At 32.4% G+C, this 16,598-nt stretch overlaps 2 protein-coding genes across 5 annotated transcripts in view; one reads left to right on the forward strand and one right to left on the reverse strand.

Annotated features, from left to right (window-relative positions):
* Window positions 1–319, reverse strand: part of LOC136029889 (exostosin-2-like) — a 73,026-nt gene extending 72,707 nt beyond the window's left edge. Inside the window, exon 1 of one of the 2 annotated variants that reach the window (XM_065708370.1) lies at window positions 230–319. The gene's annotated coding sequence lies outside the window, so the exon portion shown is untranslated. The remainder of the gene's footprint in view (window positions 1–229) is intronic. The other variant, XM_065708371.1, reaches the window with a different exon arrangement.
* A 4,805-nt stretch (window positions 320–5,124) lies between these two features.
* LOC136029891 (protein MEMO1-like) overlaps window positions 5,125–16,598 on the forward strand; it is a 52,249-nt gene continuing 40,775 nt past the window's right edge. For 2 of the 3 annotated variants that reach the window (XM_065708375.1, XM_065708376.1), the window contains exons 1-3: window positions 5,131–5,269; window positions 13,871–13,952; window positions 16,276–16,344. In XM_065708375.1, coding sequence (XP_065564447.1) covers window positions 5,218–5,269; window positions 13,871–13,952; window positions 16,276–16,344 — 203 coding nt within the window. In that variant the 5' untranslated portion in view covers window positions 5,131–5,217. Of the gene's footprint in view, window positions 5,270–13,870; window positions 13,953–16,275; window positions 16,345–16,598 lie in introns of all 3 variants that reach the window. The other variant, XM_065708374.1, reaches the window with a different exon arrangement.

Genomic DNA, 16,598 nt, shown 5'->3' on the forward strand with positions numbered 1-16,598 from the left:
TTATATATTTTCAACCTTTTTTCTAATGATACAAGCCTATGGCTTACTTCGCTTTTGTTTGAAGTAAATAAGAGCTTGGGCTAATGATAATGTTTAACCCATAGGCCTAGGCTATAGCCTAATGGTTGTAGATGTGTCCCAATGCAATATCTTAGGGATCTTGAGAGAAAATTTCTAGACAAAATATTAATTACGAAACTACGAAAACAGATCCATACTACGGCCTTACATAAAAATTCATAGTAGCCTATTCTTTAGTATTTCTATTTTACAAACAAGCATTCTTATAGTTCAAATTAAGCGCGTTCCAATGTTCCTGAGATGATGTTTACAATTATTTTGGTGTCCGTTTTCGCTCCAGCAGAAAAGATAAACATGGAATTTTTGGCCGAAAAATAAACTGGGAATTTATAGAGAATGACTTTGTAGTATTGACTTAGAAATGTACAGTGTTACATTTAAAATCACTTTTTCTTTCATAATTTACTCAAACCATTCTCCGCTTTTTAAAATTTCTAATCAAGTTTAACAATCAAAGCATTAAATATTAAAGCTACTACTACTACTAACAACCCATTGCAGTATCAATCTCCCCTTGATCAGCATAGTTATACATGCCCCTTTACATCTCACCCTATTAAATGCCTGCTTCTTTACATCTTCCCTAGAAACCCCTATTCCCTCTACATCTTTTTTACAACATCCTCCCACCCCACTCGGGGACGGTCTACTTTTTGCTTGTCCTGAAATGGCTGGCCAACAAGAATAATCATTGGAAATATGCCACACTTAATCCTCCGAGTGTGTCCTAACCTATTTAACCTCTCTCTTATTATAGCCTTAGGAAAAAAGGATTGAACTACATTTTCTACAGCTTAAAGTTTGAAATTCGGTCAGTCATTCAGTTAGCAAAAATGATCTGTAGGTAATTGCAAATCGCAACATCAGTTTTCATCCATGGTATTCACTTTTTATACAGTGATATTTAAAGTTATATGTATGTAAAAGTTGTTCAGTGCCTTATAGATATTCCTTATAAGTTGTTCTGATAGTTTTCATGTCTCTTTTTTCTTTCTCATATTTCTTTTTTTTTTGTCGTTTTATATACGTAAACCGTCTCTATGTACTTTAGTATTTCATAAAGGGTGAGAATAAATAAATAAATATTTAAATTTATCTGAAAATCATTTAGTAAATTCTGCTATGTTTGTTGGAGCACCTAAGCTTCAAACCTTACTTGACCTCGCTACTTTTCTACTTGTTTACTTTACTACCCTACTTGTCATCGCTGTAGCTTCCATTGATACAATTTTGGTTCACAAACTTATTTTTTTATTGTTCCAAACTTTTTTAAGCGTAAAAAAAGCGTAAAAACTTTTTTTTAAGAGTATAAAATCCTTTTCAAATATATTCATACACCAGGAACCCCAGGAAAATCTCTAAAAATGCATATATTTTGCTGACATTTTATTCTAGAACATCCAAATCATCAGCATATCATAGTCAAAGTTTAAAAGAGTTTTACTTCCCCAACTGATTTCGTTTTTTCTCATTGTCATCGTTCTGCTCCTTAGGACAAATACCATCAATATGATCTATTTAAGTGGGTATAGCATGTAACCCTGCTTAAATCCTGACTTAATGCAAAACCAACACCTAACGTCATTTCTTATTTTAACCGGAGCAGGAGAAATTCTTTCAGAAATTCTTTCTGAAAATCAAACTTCTTTTTGTTGTTGAAAAGTATTTTATTTTATCCAAGAACCACGTAAAATTTCCAATCTAACAAATAATGAATAAGAGTGAATGGTTAGTAAAAAAAAACAAAAAAAAAACAGCCAATTAGCAAGAGCAATGGCGAGTTGAGATTGTGAACAACATGAAATTAAAAATAAAAAGAATCGGGTTTATTTATGCTTGTCCCTTATGTGTAAAATGCATTAAATGACTGAGTTAATTAGCTTATACCATACAGGAACTTGTGTAATTTTTTTTTAACTTGGGGAAACCCTGAAAATTAGGAAAAATTTTGACGAAAATCATACCATCAAGCTGAACATGCTGAAGAAAAAAAGCGAACGCTTTGAGTTCATAACTACAAACATAAGAAATTTTGTATTTTTCGTAGTTAAGATAGCCATGGAACTTTGCATCCAAAGATGCTTGGCCTAATTCAACAATAACTATAAGTTTTAGTGTCTCTAATACGTTGGAAAATAGATTGTATGACAACAAAGTGACGTTTTTTGCCATGTCACCGTGCAAAGTAGCAATTTTGACACAAAAATCGCCATAACAATATTGAATAAAATTTGCGACATACCCAACAATTACAGAAGTATTGAACAGCTCCTTATATTCTCCCTTCCCCATAGTCTCAGAGGCTATAATGCCGCATGAAATGGTTTTTTCTAGGCTTAACAGACGCGGTACAAGGAAAAAATACGGAATTTTATTAAGAGATTGCAGTGCATAGGTCCAAAGAAATAGGGTTAGATTATATCCTAGCCTAGGTAAATTTAGTGTAGGAAAAGAAAATAGTAATGGCAAGAGACTGTTGCAATTTTGTAGGTATAACAGTCTAACTGTAACTGGTACAGAACCTGGTCATAAAATGGCCCATAAGTCAACATGATATCAATTTAAAGGTACGAGAGCTAACCTTATTAATTATGTGATTGTAGGCTGAAGATTGGCAGGATCGATACAGAGTCTGTAATAGGGTATATAGTAGTGTTGTTATTGATATCTAAAGTAAAGACCACCATCTAGTAACGTCCAGCGTTTATCTAAAAGTGAAATTTTGGAAGGCCAACTACCATCCGGGAAACTAACACGTTTGCATGTAACAAAATGAAAACCTAAGAGAAACTATCTAGGTGGGGATGAACACTCAATTGTAGAATTTGAAATTTGACAATGTGGGGTATAGTTGGAATAACTTTAGGAAAACTGTTAGGAAGCCAGTGATGGTGTCTAAGGGAAAACAGTTAGAAGCGCTTTACAATAGTAATAGTTTTACAATAGTAATTTAAGTAATAGATGATACGAAAATAGGTGGTATGTCCAAAAAATGGAGATAACATTAGAATATGAATTAAGAAGGTGTGAAGCTTGAGCCATAGATAAGATTTCTGAAGATTCAGAAGATGAAGTCGAAAGATATAATAGCAAATTATGATTCTGACATCTTAACAAACGGAGAGGGAATAATCAATCTGGATGTATCCCTGTCAAAAGTAACAAGGCCACAATTAGTGATAAAAAAGAGTTAAAAAAGATGGACAAAACATTTTGGGAATGTGCTAAACCGTAATAGAGTTACAGGAAAAGATACATAAAAGAATGAAAAGGCTTGTGACACTTTGGATGTGCATTAAAATTATTTTTTGAGGAAGAATTAGTGATATTTCGAAAAGAACTAAAAATTATAAGATTCCAGGTGCTGATAGTGTGTTGAATGAGTTTTTTAAACATGATGGTTATAAAGTTAGAGATAATTTACTGAAGATCATGAATATGGTTCTTCAAAAAGGGAAGTACCTAACGACTTTAAGAAAACTCTTAGTAAACCTCTCTATAAGAAAGATGATGAAAGTAAGTGTGTTAATTATATTGGCTTTAGCTTGGTTTCTGCATAAAGTAAAGCACAAAGTATGCTCACAATTTTTGAACTAGAGAAACAGAAAAAAATTAGGTTTAAAAAGAAGAATAGTTTTCTTTTAGAAAGGAGAGAGGAAGCATCGACAAAATTTTCACACTTAGATTAATAGTTGAGAAATGCCTAATTTATCAAAACCCCTTTAGTTAAAGATGATTAAATAAAGAAATAATTTTTTTTAAATTGAAAGTAAGGAATGACATTAAAACTTAAGACGAACCGAAATTATCTCGTATATGAAAGGGGCTATCCCCTTCAAATTGCTTCCCTCTTTACACTAAAGTTTGACTCTTTCTTACAACTCTACTTTTTAAAACAATAAAAAACTATAGCGTAAAGAGTAAGGCGTAGAGGAGGGGACAAGCCCATTCCTATGCAGAATAACTTTTGTTCGTATTAAGCTTCAATGTTGCTCCTTACTTTCAGTTAAAAAAAACTTATTTTTAATTTAATTTCTGAACGTCTCTGAATTAATACAGGTTTTGATTTTGTCTCACTGTACATGAATAATCAAAATGAAATTTGCACGTTAATTTTATTTTTTAGCTAAATCGCATTCTCAAAATTTTGGGTGGTTTGAGAGAAACTCAAAAAGTTTCTCTAAAAGGGTGGGGGAGGGGGCCTAGCTGACCCTCGATCTTTTGGCTACTAGAAAAATGCACTAGAACTTTTAAATTTACTTCCGATCGTTTTTATTAGCAATAAATATACATAACTTACCAATTCACTTACGTAATGAATTTTTATATTTGTATATTTTTACGACGTATTTGAGGGGATTTGCCCCTTCGTCAGTACCTCGCTCTTTACACTGATGTTTGACTTTTGTCCCAGTTCTTTAACAAAAACCCATGAATCACAAAGGGCTCAACTAAAATAAATAGCTCTTATGAAAGTACTAAAAAACTTTAGCGTAAAGAGCGAGGATTGACAAATGGTCAAACCTCCTTGTTGGTATTAAGTTTTAATGTTGTTCCTTACCATCAGTTGAAAAAAAATCCAGAAATCCCGAAATCTGGCACCCTCTTCATGGAAAAATTATCTTCCCAATGAAAAATTCCTCCATGGAGAGATCTTCTTACGTAAACCCCTCCCCGAAACCCACCCCACCTCAAAAAACTCCCTCTGACGTCTGTATACTTCCTAATAACCAATACTATATGTAAACATTTAGCAAAGTTTATAACTTGCAGCCCTACCCCCAGCCCAAGGACTGTCGGGGATTAAGTCATCCTCAAAGACATATTTATTAAATTTTTCGACTATGCTGAAAAAAAATGGCTGTGTCAAAGTTTTGATCCGGTGACCTCTTTTTCAATGGATCCTATTCTTTAGACTATTATTCCAAGGTATTTAATTTGCTGTATAAGCAAATGAACAACTTATGACAAGTCTTCTGTTTTTGGCTATTGACGTGAAAAACTAGGAGAATCTTAATTGGATAAAGCTGTTCCTCCAATTTTACAACACTGCCGAAAAAAGTAAATAACAATAATACAAAGTAAAAAAGTAAATAATACAAAAGCTATAAGATAATCCAACAAATAGGTGCAAACATGACCTCTGTAAGGACAGCTTCCCATGCTGGAAGCTGGTACTCTAGCAATGGTAAGGTATTCTGTTATTATAAACTAATTTTATAATAACCCATTGTTGTTACTTCAGCTAATTAGGCTAGGCTACAGCCTATTAGAAATCAGCAGTCATGGTATGATGGTGATCACTAGCCTTCTCTACAAAACATTGGTCAGACCTTAACTAGAGGTATGAACAATGTATCATACTATTATCATTCTACTGTAAACTTGGGAACTAGTCCAGAGGTGAGCTACTTGAAAAAATTAGGCTAAGGGTTTAAATCCCTGCCACTCAAAGTTGATTTAGGCACATTTTCAATTTTTTTGTTGCAAGAATTAGATAAAAGTTTAGTAAAGTTCTAGTTAATTGACTTCTTGCTATCTCAGAAAGGGTTTCACTACTGCAAAATATGCCAGCCACCAGTGCAGTGGATGGCATTTGTTAGATTGAAATACATCAGACCCAGCTTAAACTTGAAAATCTTGACACAAATAAGTCAGTATACCCTGGGGATATCCCTACCAAATTGATTGTGAAATGTTCCCAGTATTTAAATGTACCTCTAACTACAATTTTTAACCAATAGCCTATTTTGTAGATGGTATTTTCCAGTGTGTTTTAAACAAGCTATTATATCACCTATACTGAAAAATAAGACCCCAAAAGGTAGACCAAAATCAAAAACCTCAATTTTTCTAAAATTTTTGAAAGTTTTAGGCTATTTACAATTTCCTCTTTGACAATTTTCAAGATAAAATCAACCCAAGTCAGTTTTTAGGCCAAATCATAGCACCACACATTGCTTAATTTATATACTTGACACTGTTTTGAAACTTCTTGATTTAAATAGTTCCTATGTTGAGGCTGTTTTTGCTGATATTAGCAAAGCCTTTGACAACTTGGATCATCAGACAGTTATTGATAATGCAAGGGCTTTAGGTGCCAGAGATTTTTTTTACATATGGTAGCTAGTTTTTTGTCTGGTCTTGAGCAATTTGTAGTCCTTCCTAATGGAGATTCATCAAGCTCTACCTCAATTTCCTATAGAGTACCTCAAGGGACTAAATTAGGTTCTTTGCCAATTTTAAATGTTTTTAACAGTGTTTTACTAAACTTTGACAATGCTTTTAAATTTGTGGGTGATTTGACATTACTTAACCTTTGTCAAACCTCTAATAATTCAGACATTAAACTTGACTCACTCATTTGCAACTTCAAGAATGATCTTGACAATGTTAAACTCAATCTAAGCATACCCAAAAGCAGTTTAATGCTATTCAAAGGTACAGAAACTCTTTTGTTCCCTATTTTGTTTTGCATTTTAGTACTTGATTTAACTTTTTTAATTATGTTTATCCCTTAATATCTGTGTTATCATTGTAACTGTTATGATGTGCTTATGCTAGCTTGTGTCCTACTTTAGCCAATAAATCATATTCTCTTCTATCTTTGAGCTAGTGATTAAATCCATAATATTCATTATCTTAACCTTTTCTTTAAAGGAAAATTTTAATTAAGCTAGTAAAATTAGGCTAATGTTAATTATAATATGGCTAATACCACCACTCCCTCCCACCACAGTAATCTTGCTCTTTTGTTTCTGGCTACAAGGACATGTTTTTCCTGTTTATTGTCCTACATTTCCTTGTATTGTATTTTTAGCAAGTGTGGTTTCAGTACCTATTTAGCTAACTTGTTCTTATGTCAGATTATGAATATTTTTGTTGATTAGATAATCCTAACTAGAATAAATTCTTATTGAGAGATAAATTTATTAAAACATAAAAAAAAACAGAACAACAACACAGAAAAAAAATATATAACAGGTACCACAGATTCAAATTCACCACTCTGTCCCCAGAGATCTTGATTAGGTCTGTGTCAAGGTCAGCTCTCATTTTAATAACTTTACTACCATAAAACTGCAATAATCAACTGCTTAAATTCACACACAAAATTCCTATTTATGCTTATACTTTGGACATTTGCATTATATGACTGGAGAGTAATCCCTTCACCCATACATACTAAAACAAAGTCCTTTGTCCAGATACACAAGCTCAGACAATTCCTCAATTAGTTTCATATCTTGAGGCACATCTAACCAACGTTTAGGTCCAACATGAATAAAAAAAAAAACATGGATTACATAGACCCAGCCAAAGGTGTATGGACATTCAGAGCTTGTCAAGTTGAATAGAAATGGAGCTGGTTTCATATCTGAAACATAAAATTAAAGAAGGCTTTAGATTGCAATTCATAATTCAATACATTAGTTTTACTTTACTGAAAAAGAATAAACCAAACATTGGTACCCCTCTAAATTTTACATAGATTTCTCTGACTGAATCATGGCTGTGAACAACTTTATATCCATTTAGCTGAATTTTGCAAGAAACAAAGAGGATGAAGGTGGAGAGAAAATGCATTGCTCTAAACAGATCAACAATTAAAAAGATACTGATGTACAAGAGAGAAATAAAGCACACAGATAATCTTGACTGGAAATGTGTTTTGCAACTTCCACAACATTACAGGAAATCTTAAGGCTAAGAGCTTCAATGTGTTTTCTTAGAAAAAAAAAACATTTCATCTATATACACTCCTAAGTACTTGACCTCAGCATTCCTGGGACAAATAACCTCACCTAAAGTTAAAACCTGAACCCATCAGTAGTAATTCTTGGAATGACCATAAACAACAACTGATGTCTTACCAAGATTAATAACTAGTCTGTTGGCCTCTAGCCAAATTTGAATTTGACTTGGTTTTGTCTCACTGTTGGCATTGGCTGATTCTAGTCTTTGCTGCAACTATGAATTGCGTTTCGTCTGCAGACATAGCTAGGATTTCCCTAACTGAAGTTTCACTTCCAATCTCTCCACATGGCAGTTTAGCATTTAGACTATCAACAGCATTATGCAAATCATTAATATATACAAGGGAAAACAATGGGCCAAGGGTAAGATCCTTGTGACACTCTATGTATCACTTGCTGAAACACTGATATATCAGCATTAGCGGACACACAAACAAGTAAGGAAAAATTGAATGAATCCCAAAGCCTAGCTGCAAACACAAGCTTTTACCAACTTCCAAAGCAGAATTTTGTGGTTAGCACAGTCAAATGCTTTGACAATATCCAAGAACAGAGAGGCAACTTTTATATCAATATCTAAGGAATTGTTTATTGTTGTCATGACAAACAATAGTGCCTGCTCTCTTAATATATTGTTATGAAATCTGAATTGGTTTTCAATGAAAAAAATTTAAGCCTCCAAAAAGCTTGCAAGTCTCCTATAAAAACCGTTTTGATAATCCTAGAAAAAAGTCATGGTAATGAAATTGGTCTATAGGCCTAATTACCAGGGTTGGACCAGTCACCACTTTTAAATAAATGAATAATGTTTGCCTGTTTAAGATAATCCAGAAACACCTTTTTGAAAGCATTGATTAATAAAAACCAAAATAAAAGCAAACTTGATAGCTTATAACAGAACAAGATCAATGCCAGATGCAGAATTTCTGAATAATGGAAGCACTCACGTTAACTCTGTCTGGTTCACTGGTTTGAGGTAAAACAAAACATCAATTTCTGCAGGTAGATATCACTCATGTTCATTTCCCATAATAATGATACAATTATTCTCAGTAACTTTTTCAGCAATATCAGTAAAATGGTCAGTCGGACTGAGATCAAAATCTCAGCTGGGCTAATTGAATTTGGGAAGCTCCCATTATTCCTTTTTATCACCCTCCATTTTTTTGCAGGACTTCCCTCTGCTTTTTTCTTAAACTTCTGCCTATGATAATCCTTTTTATCTCTTCTCAGAATTTTAATTAAAAAAATTACTATACATTTAATAGCATCTTTCATCTGTATAAGTTCTCTTCCCATACTCTTCACTAGTGTCTGGGTTCTGATTATTTGTTATTAGCCTCTTTTCCTTTAGCAGATTTTAAATTTTAATGGTATGAGGTTATTCAGTACCAGAGTTTTCTTGTCCTGTGATTTTTATCATTTTTATCCCATGACAATTCTGAAAAAAAAAAAAAAACTCAGTACCAAATCAGCTACCAACATCACAAATAATCACTACTCTTTATTAAAATCACTTTTGTTAACAAAACTCCTTCAAAATTCTCTAATCTAGCTAATAGATATAGGCCTATAATCACAAATGTAAAAAAATTCAAAGCCAAAATTAGTCCATTATTTGTGAAAATTTGTTTGTCCATCACCATAGTTCCTGCTTTGGAGACCTACTCTGCCCTGACCCAAATCACTTAAACTCGCAGCATTACCAAACACATTCTTTTCACACTGTATATTCGGCTGTGGTATTTGAAAATTTACCAGAATTCCAAACAACCACTTTTTTAACATTGCCATTCAAAATTTTCCAGAAGCCACATGGAGGACAGGTTGTGAGGTCTAAGAATCAAAAACGGCATTTTTCAACTCATTTTGCCATTACATAGCTTTCTTCCTGGTGTTTTGCACCAATACTGGAGCATCATCTGCTAAGAAAATATAGGTTTTTCCACTAATTCAATCATTCACTTTTTATTCCTTTGTTGTCCAATTCGACTGTCAAAAATTTCTTATTTTTATTATTTTCAATAACTTTAAAAACTTGTAAACTGGTCCATCTAACTCAAGACCATCTTTCATTACTTTCTCAAGAAAATTATTTGCTCTGGATCCTTGCAAGCTATGTTCCATAACATAACATTTCTCTCAGTGAATGCATATTCTATTTTCATTATACGCTTGTTGGACTAGTGTGCAATTAATTAATGATTACGTTTTAATTAATGATTAGTTAGCCAAATTTTAATATTAGAATAATCCTGTTGATTTAATTATTATTAAATGGGAGTGGAATTTGTTAAGAATTTATTCTTCATAGATACATCAAGAAGATGTTATCAAAGGGAAGATTGAAATATTATTAAATGCAACATTATAGTATTTTATTAAGTATCCTAGCAGAAGGACACTAGTTTTACCTGTTGCAAATCATTTTTCTTTTTTTGGCTACAGAAAAAAAAAAACCAGAAAGTAAAAAGAAATTATAATTTTTATGTCAAAATGGTTGTACATTAATCTCTTCAAAAGTATACGTCTTGGAACAGATTTTTGTGCTCATATATAGAGAAAATTTCTTTAAAAAAAGAGGCAGAATAAGATTCTCAGATTTTTCACACCTTTCAACATTTTGGTTGTTGAGAATTGTGAAGGATTCACATTCAGAATTGAGCTTTTGTGTTTTATCATCCTCTTTTGTTTCATACTATTAATAGGCTAGACCAGTGGTCAGCAAAGTGCAGCTTCAGAGCCGTATGTGGCTCCTTTGGTCCTTAAGAATAGCTCAGGCACAACTATCCAAGGAAGGTGCAATACTGCTTTCATCTAAAAAAACTTGGTAGGACAAAATCACATCTTATTTTGATAAATCAAATTCTTTTATAATTCAACAGCCTGTATAATTTCTTGTTTAAGTTAAAAGATTGATAGGTGATAAAAATTATATATTGTTGCAAAACTACATGACGAACATCGAGTTTAATTCAATTAGTTTTTTGTAAATGTAAACGCAAACCATGGACAATCTACTGGCTGAAATTGTCTATATCTTTTTGATGTACTCCTGCGTGATACAAAGTTACCACAAGTATATGCATGCATGCTTTTTCCAAAATAGTGGGAGTACAAATTGGCTTGAGAGAACAGCAGTTGTAGTGTGAACAGTATTGTCTTATCTACCATGTTCTGCTGTTGTCCTGTCTAATTAAAAAGTCGTTGTATTATTCAGTTTAGCTGCACACCTTACAGGTATTTTTATACGATTTTTTTTACCCCTGCTATGTGACTAGTGGTCCAGTACGAATTTATTGTCAATTTTTCGATAACTTCTATCTATTCAGATGTTGGAAGTTTCTTTCATTTTTGGTCATACTAAAAGTTCTATTATTCTGATAATGAAAAAAAAATGTTTTTTTGTTTGTTTAGTGCAGTTACATTTATTATCAAAAGTGTATTTTTCTTAATATTTTTAAATTCTTATTTTCATCAGTTCAATAATGACATAATTTTGTACGGCTGGCTTTAGAACAAAATATGTTTAGAGTATTTTTAAAGGCACCCCAATTAACATGAGCACCTAGTTTCCATGGGTGAAAACTGGGAATTTGTAATTGAGTGGACGAAGAATTTTACGTTCAATCAAAAACATGAATGGGCTTACAATATGTCTTATTTGTTGGTAGAAATTCTTGCTTAACAAAAAATCACATTTAGAGAAAGCACGCGTCATTTAGCACTAAGTATGCCAGTGATGCTAGGAAGAAAGCAGTTGAGCCATTTCAGAAGAGTCAAAAACTGGATACAATCTTCCAGCAATATTAATATAAATAGTTTTGATGTTAGCCAAGAGATTGCTACTCTTGCTAAAACTTGACACAGATGATGAATATATAAAAAAAATGTGTTACAAATGCATCCAAAAAGCTGTTTTGAGATTTTAAGATCAAAGCAGATGCTCTGAATAACCACCCAGCACATCAAAAATTTGAAAATGGTTTCAGACTTGTCAATAGCAGTTGACGAGTCTTATTACATAAGTAATGCAGTACAAGTTTTGCTTTTTGTAAGATTTATATGTAATTCCTGCCCTAAGGAAGAACTTTTAGGATTATTGCTGCTCAAAAGTAAGACGCATGGAGAAGATATCGCAAGTATTGTAATTGAGAGTATGGATAAACATCATATTCCCCTTGATAAAATTGTAATTGATTTCAACAGATAGGGCCAAAAGTATAACCGGCATAAGAAAAGGGTTTGTTGGCATTTTGAAAGAAAAAATTAATCACGAGATACTTGTTTACCATTGTATAATTCTTCATGAAGCTCTTTGTGTGCAAACATTTTTGGAAGAAATTTGTAAAGCTATGGAATTAGTGATTACGATTATCAACTCTCTTTTAGCTAGAGTTCTTAATCATCATCTATTCAAAAATTTTTTATTTGAAGTGGAGAGTGAGTACGCTGATCATCTGCTTCATTACAAGGTACGTTGGCTTATCAAGAGGAACGTTTTAAAATGTTTCATATCCCTTTTTCCGAAATTAAAGTTATCTCTGTGAAAAGGACGTTCACTATCCAGAACTAATTGATGATCATTGGGTCCAAAACTTTTATGTTATGTTAGACCTTACTTCTCATCTAAATCAGTCATAACTACAAGGGAAAAGAAATTTAATTTTTTCCATTGTTAGAAAAAGTAATAACATTCGAAAAAAATTTATCCAATTTTGCTCAGGATTTTGAAAGGGGAACGCTGTCTTTCCAAGCCTCCTGAAGCATTGCCAAGAAAACAGTTCCTCAATATCGGCAGGTATCAGGAATTAAAAAATAGCATAGAAACTTCAGAATTCGTTAAAAAATCCTCTTAATGCTATGATTACCAAGTTGACATTTTCACCTTTGAAAATGACATTGGTAGTTTTGAAATAAAATGGCTAGATTAAAAAAAAGAAGGGATATGGTGCTCTAAATTTGAACATCTTTGGTTTGAATTTGAAATATTGGAGAAGAAAACATGTGATCTTAGTTTGCGACACAAGTGGTTTGCTTTGAATGACCTGGAGAAGGAAGACATGGTCATTTTCAACGCTCGGAATAGTATTTCTGACTCTTACAATCAGCTGAATTTTGTTGCTCTTGCCCTTATCGGCTCTACACATATTTGCGAGTAATCTTTTTCAATTATGAACTTTATCAAGAGTAAACTGAGAAGTCGTTCTAACTAAAAATAAAACAACACGTTTTTAAAAACTTTAAAACTAAAAACAACAACATACAAACCTGACTTGCTCGAACTTTCCAAGGAGATAGAAGCACATTTTTTAAATGTAAAAAAAATTATTAAGCATGAAATTTAGTTTTATTTAATGTACTACTTATTTGGTGCAATAAAAGTTTACTAAAGCAGATTTGGCTCCCAACTTTTATTTATTTTTGTAACTTTCGTATTTGGCTAATAAGTTTGATGGCCACTGGGCTAGACAAATTTTTTCCCTAAGCTTCAAAAGATCCGTGATCTAGTTATATTTTATTATTTTGGTCATAGCCAAAATAGAGGGGAGGATAATTACATCCCAAAGATTAAACCAAGCCACCCCTCCTCTTGGATAAATTGCACAAATGTTTACTCATAATATATTTTTGTAGAATTTTATTTGGCTCCTCCCCTAAAAAAATCATTTGAATCCCACCATTTTTTTACTTTACTATTAGCTTACTCCCTTTTTCTACAACTTTGAATGTGTGCAACTATAACTAATATTTATATAAAATATTAGCGCTTATATAAGGCGCTTTTTCGCCTCTCTCTGCCACTTTGGCTAACTTGGTCAACTGTGGTTTACACACAACAATTTCGACATGTTTAAATGTACCATTGTTATTTGTATGAATTGATTTTTTTTCTGATTATTTTTTGTTTGTTATTGGTTTATCTGTTTTTGTTCTATGTAAATGGCCCTTGTTGGTCTTAAGTTTAATAAATAGATAAATAAATATAATACTATGCTTATTACTTTGGAATTAAATATATGTTTTCTTAGCAAGAGAGCTGAATAAAGAATTAGAAGAATGGTTATCCAAAGCGGATTTATGCCATGGCCCGGCTAGAGCTATTATTGCACCGTAAGTGAAAGAATTTTTTATTCTTTATTATTCTTAAGAATTTTTTCTTAAGAATTTTTCTTTTTTTATTCTTAAGAATTTTTTTATTTACCTATTTACTCATGCTGTTCTATTTTATTTGTGCTATTTAATTTTGCTGTTATACTGCATGCTGTTTCAATACAAAATACAGTAGACTTTGGCATTTTCTTAATTACAGAATTTTTTTAGAAATAGGCCTACTCATGGTTAATATTTAAAGAAATATGATAGATTTAATGATTAGAATTAAATGCTCACAGTGATGAAATGATTAAAAAATATTGTGCTCACAATGGTGCCAATTCCCGAATAGTAGGGTCGGAAGGGTGGTAAGGATTTTTCATTTTATTTATTTTTTTAAGATAAAGAGGCATAGAAGATATTTTTGAAAGCTTAAAGGGGTTTGAAAAGTTTATTTCAAATTAATAAAAATTAATTGCTCACAGTGGTGTAAATTCCTGAAAATGTAGGGTCAGAAGGGTGATAAGGATTTTTCATTTTATTTATTTTTTTAAGATAAAGATAGATAGAAAATATTTTTGAAAAGTTTGAAGGGGTTTGAAAAGTTTATTTTTTTTAATATTTGAAAAAAATATGATAGATTCAATGATAAAAATTAAATGCTCACAGTGGTACCAATTCCCAAAAATGTAGGGGTGGGAGGGTGGTAAGGATTTTTTTTTTTAAGATAAAGATACAAAGAAGATATTTTTGAAAATTTTCAAGTGGAGTGGGTTGATTCTTTAACTAACATGCCAAAAAATTTTTTTTTTATAAAATGAAAGTGAAGTAATAGTTGTCCCCGTCCCTTTTTCCTAATGGGTGAACTGGTTCTTGAATTACTCACTATTCCATAATATCTAGAAAAAATGCTGCATATACAGTGCTCTTCTCTCACTGTAAAAGTCTTAAACCTACTGCGTCATTGGCGCTTTACTGAAAACTATATGTGTCTTGAACAGTCTTTGAAAGTACAAATAAATCAAATTGAATATTTGACATATAATCATATTAATTGTTGAAAGGTCATCATTTCATGATTTTACTGCACTGTAATTTTTATTTTCATTTTCAATATTGTAACAACTAGGAAAGAAACTGTTTGTAATATAATTCGATTTCAGTAAAACACCATTGACGCAGTAGGTTTTAGACTTTTACAGTGAGAGAAGTAGGTAATACCCAAATCCAAGAGAAGGAGAATGCTCGTATAAATTTCAAAGAGGGCATTTGATTGGAAATTGAAAATTCTAGCCCACTTTTTAAGGGTCAAAATTGATCGAAGGGAAGCTGTTTTGTTTTTTAGATCTCAGAATTTTATCATAATTCAGATCACTCTGGACAGTAACTTATATTTGACTAGAGGGGAATGTCCCCTGATGGGATGCCTAAAGATATTTCGCGATATCTGTAATTAAGATATGAGAAGAAACTGTACAATAGTAAGGAGTTATTTCTTTATTCAGCAACACTCCTATGTATCTTTGTTGTTACCATCACTATTGATTTCCAGCCTCCCGCCTATTGGGGCCAAATATAGCCCTAGACTGTAATGTGTTAAGATAATCGGGGAAAAAAACTGTTTTTCTACTTCAATAACTTTGATAGATAAGCAGTTGAAGGAGGCCTTGACCAGAATGGTCACCAGAACCTCACCAGAAGTGGGGTTTAAAAAAAAAGAGGATAAAGTCCCTCCAGAGCATAGGGGCATAGGCCATCAAATCGACCTTTCAGTTACAAGTTCCTTAGGGACAGGTAGCAAGCCTGTCGTCCAATCTTGTTGTAGTTCGAATTGAACACTGGGCCCTGTATTGCCAAGAAGAGCTTCAATCTACTGCAGTGTCAGTTCTGGTCTCATGTGCCCAGGGCAAAGCCCCCCCCCCTCTGTCTCCCACAAAATTTTTAGGCCGAATTGTAGCAAAATTTTCATTTATTAACAAAATTATTTTTAACTTATTAATTAACAATTTATTTTTGAATTATTTTATTTTATTATTTAATTATATCAATTATTATTTATTATTATTTAATTATTTTTTATTTATTTTTGTTATTAATTGATAATTTAATAAATGTTTTCATTTTTTAAATACGTCCTCTACTTTATTTAATACAAATCCTATTTTTAAATTTAAAAATTATTATAACCATTATATTATTTATTTGAAATTTTGCGTCCCTAAAATTTCTGCGCCTGGGGCAAGTACCCCCTCTGCCTTCCCCTTAAAACTGCCTCTGATCTATTGTGCTATCAGTTAGTGCTAATATTCATACTAAAGATAATTTTCTATGTTATTTTCAGGCACGCTGGATATAGGTATTCAGGTCCTTGTGCTGCCCATGCATATCGCCAAATTAGCCCTGCAGTTATGTAAGTACACATATTAAGTTCTTCCAGACCACCATGGGTGTCTGTAAATATCTTTCTGAAGGAGAGCAAGGATGCGAAGTTTTTTGTGATGTTTCTGGGGATTAAGTTCCCAGTCTGCCCCCCTTCCAGCACACATTCCTAGTGGGGACCCATGCTTGCCAAAATGTAGTGAATTGAATTAGCAATGACGTAGATTTTTTTTACTTCATCTTTTTTTTTTAAATTGTTACTTTTTCACTCCATAGAAATAAAGA

This window comes from Artemia franciscana, chromosome 8 (genome assembly GCF_032884065.1).
Source record: "Artemia franciscana chromosome 8, ASM3288406v1, whole genome shotgun sequence".
NCBI lineage: Eukaryota > Metazoa > Arthropoda > Branchiopoda > Anostraca > Artemiidae > Artemia > Artemia franciscana.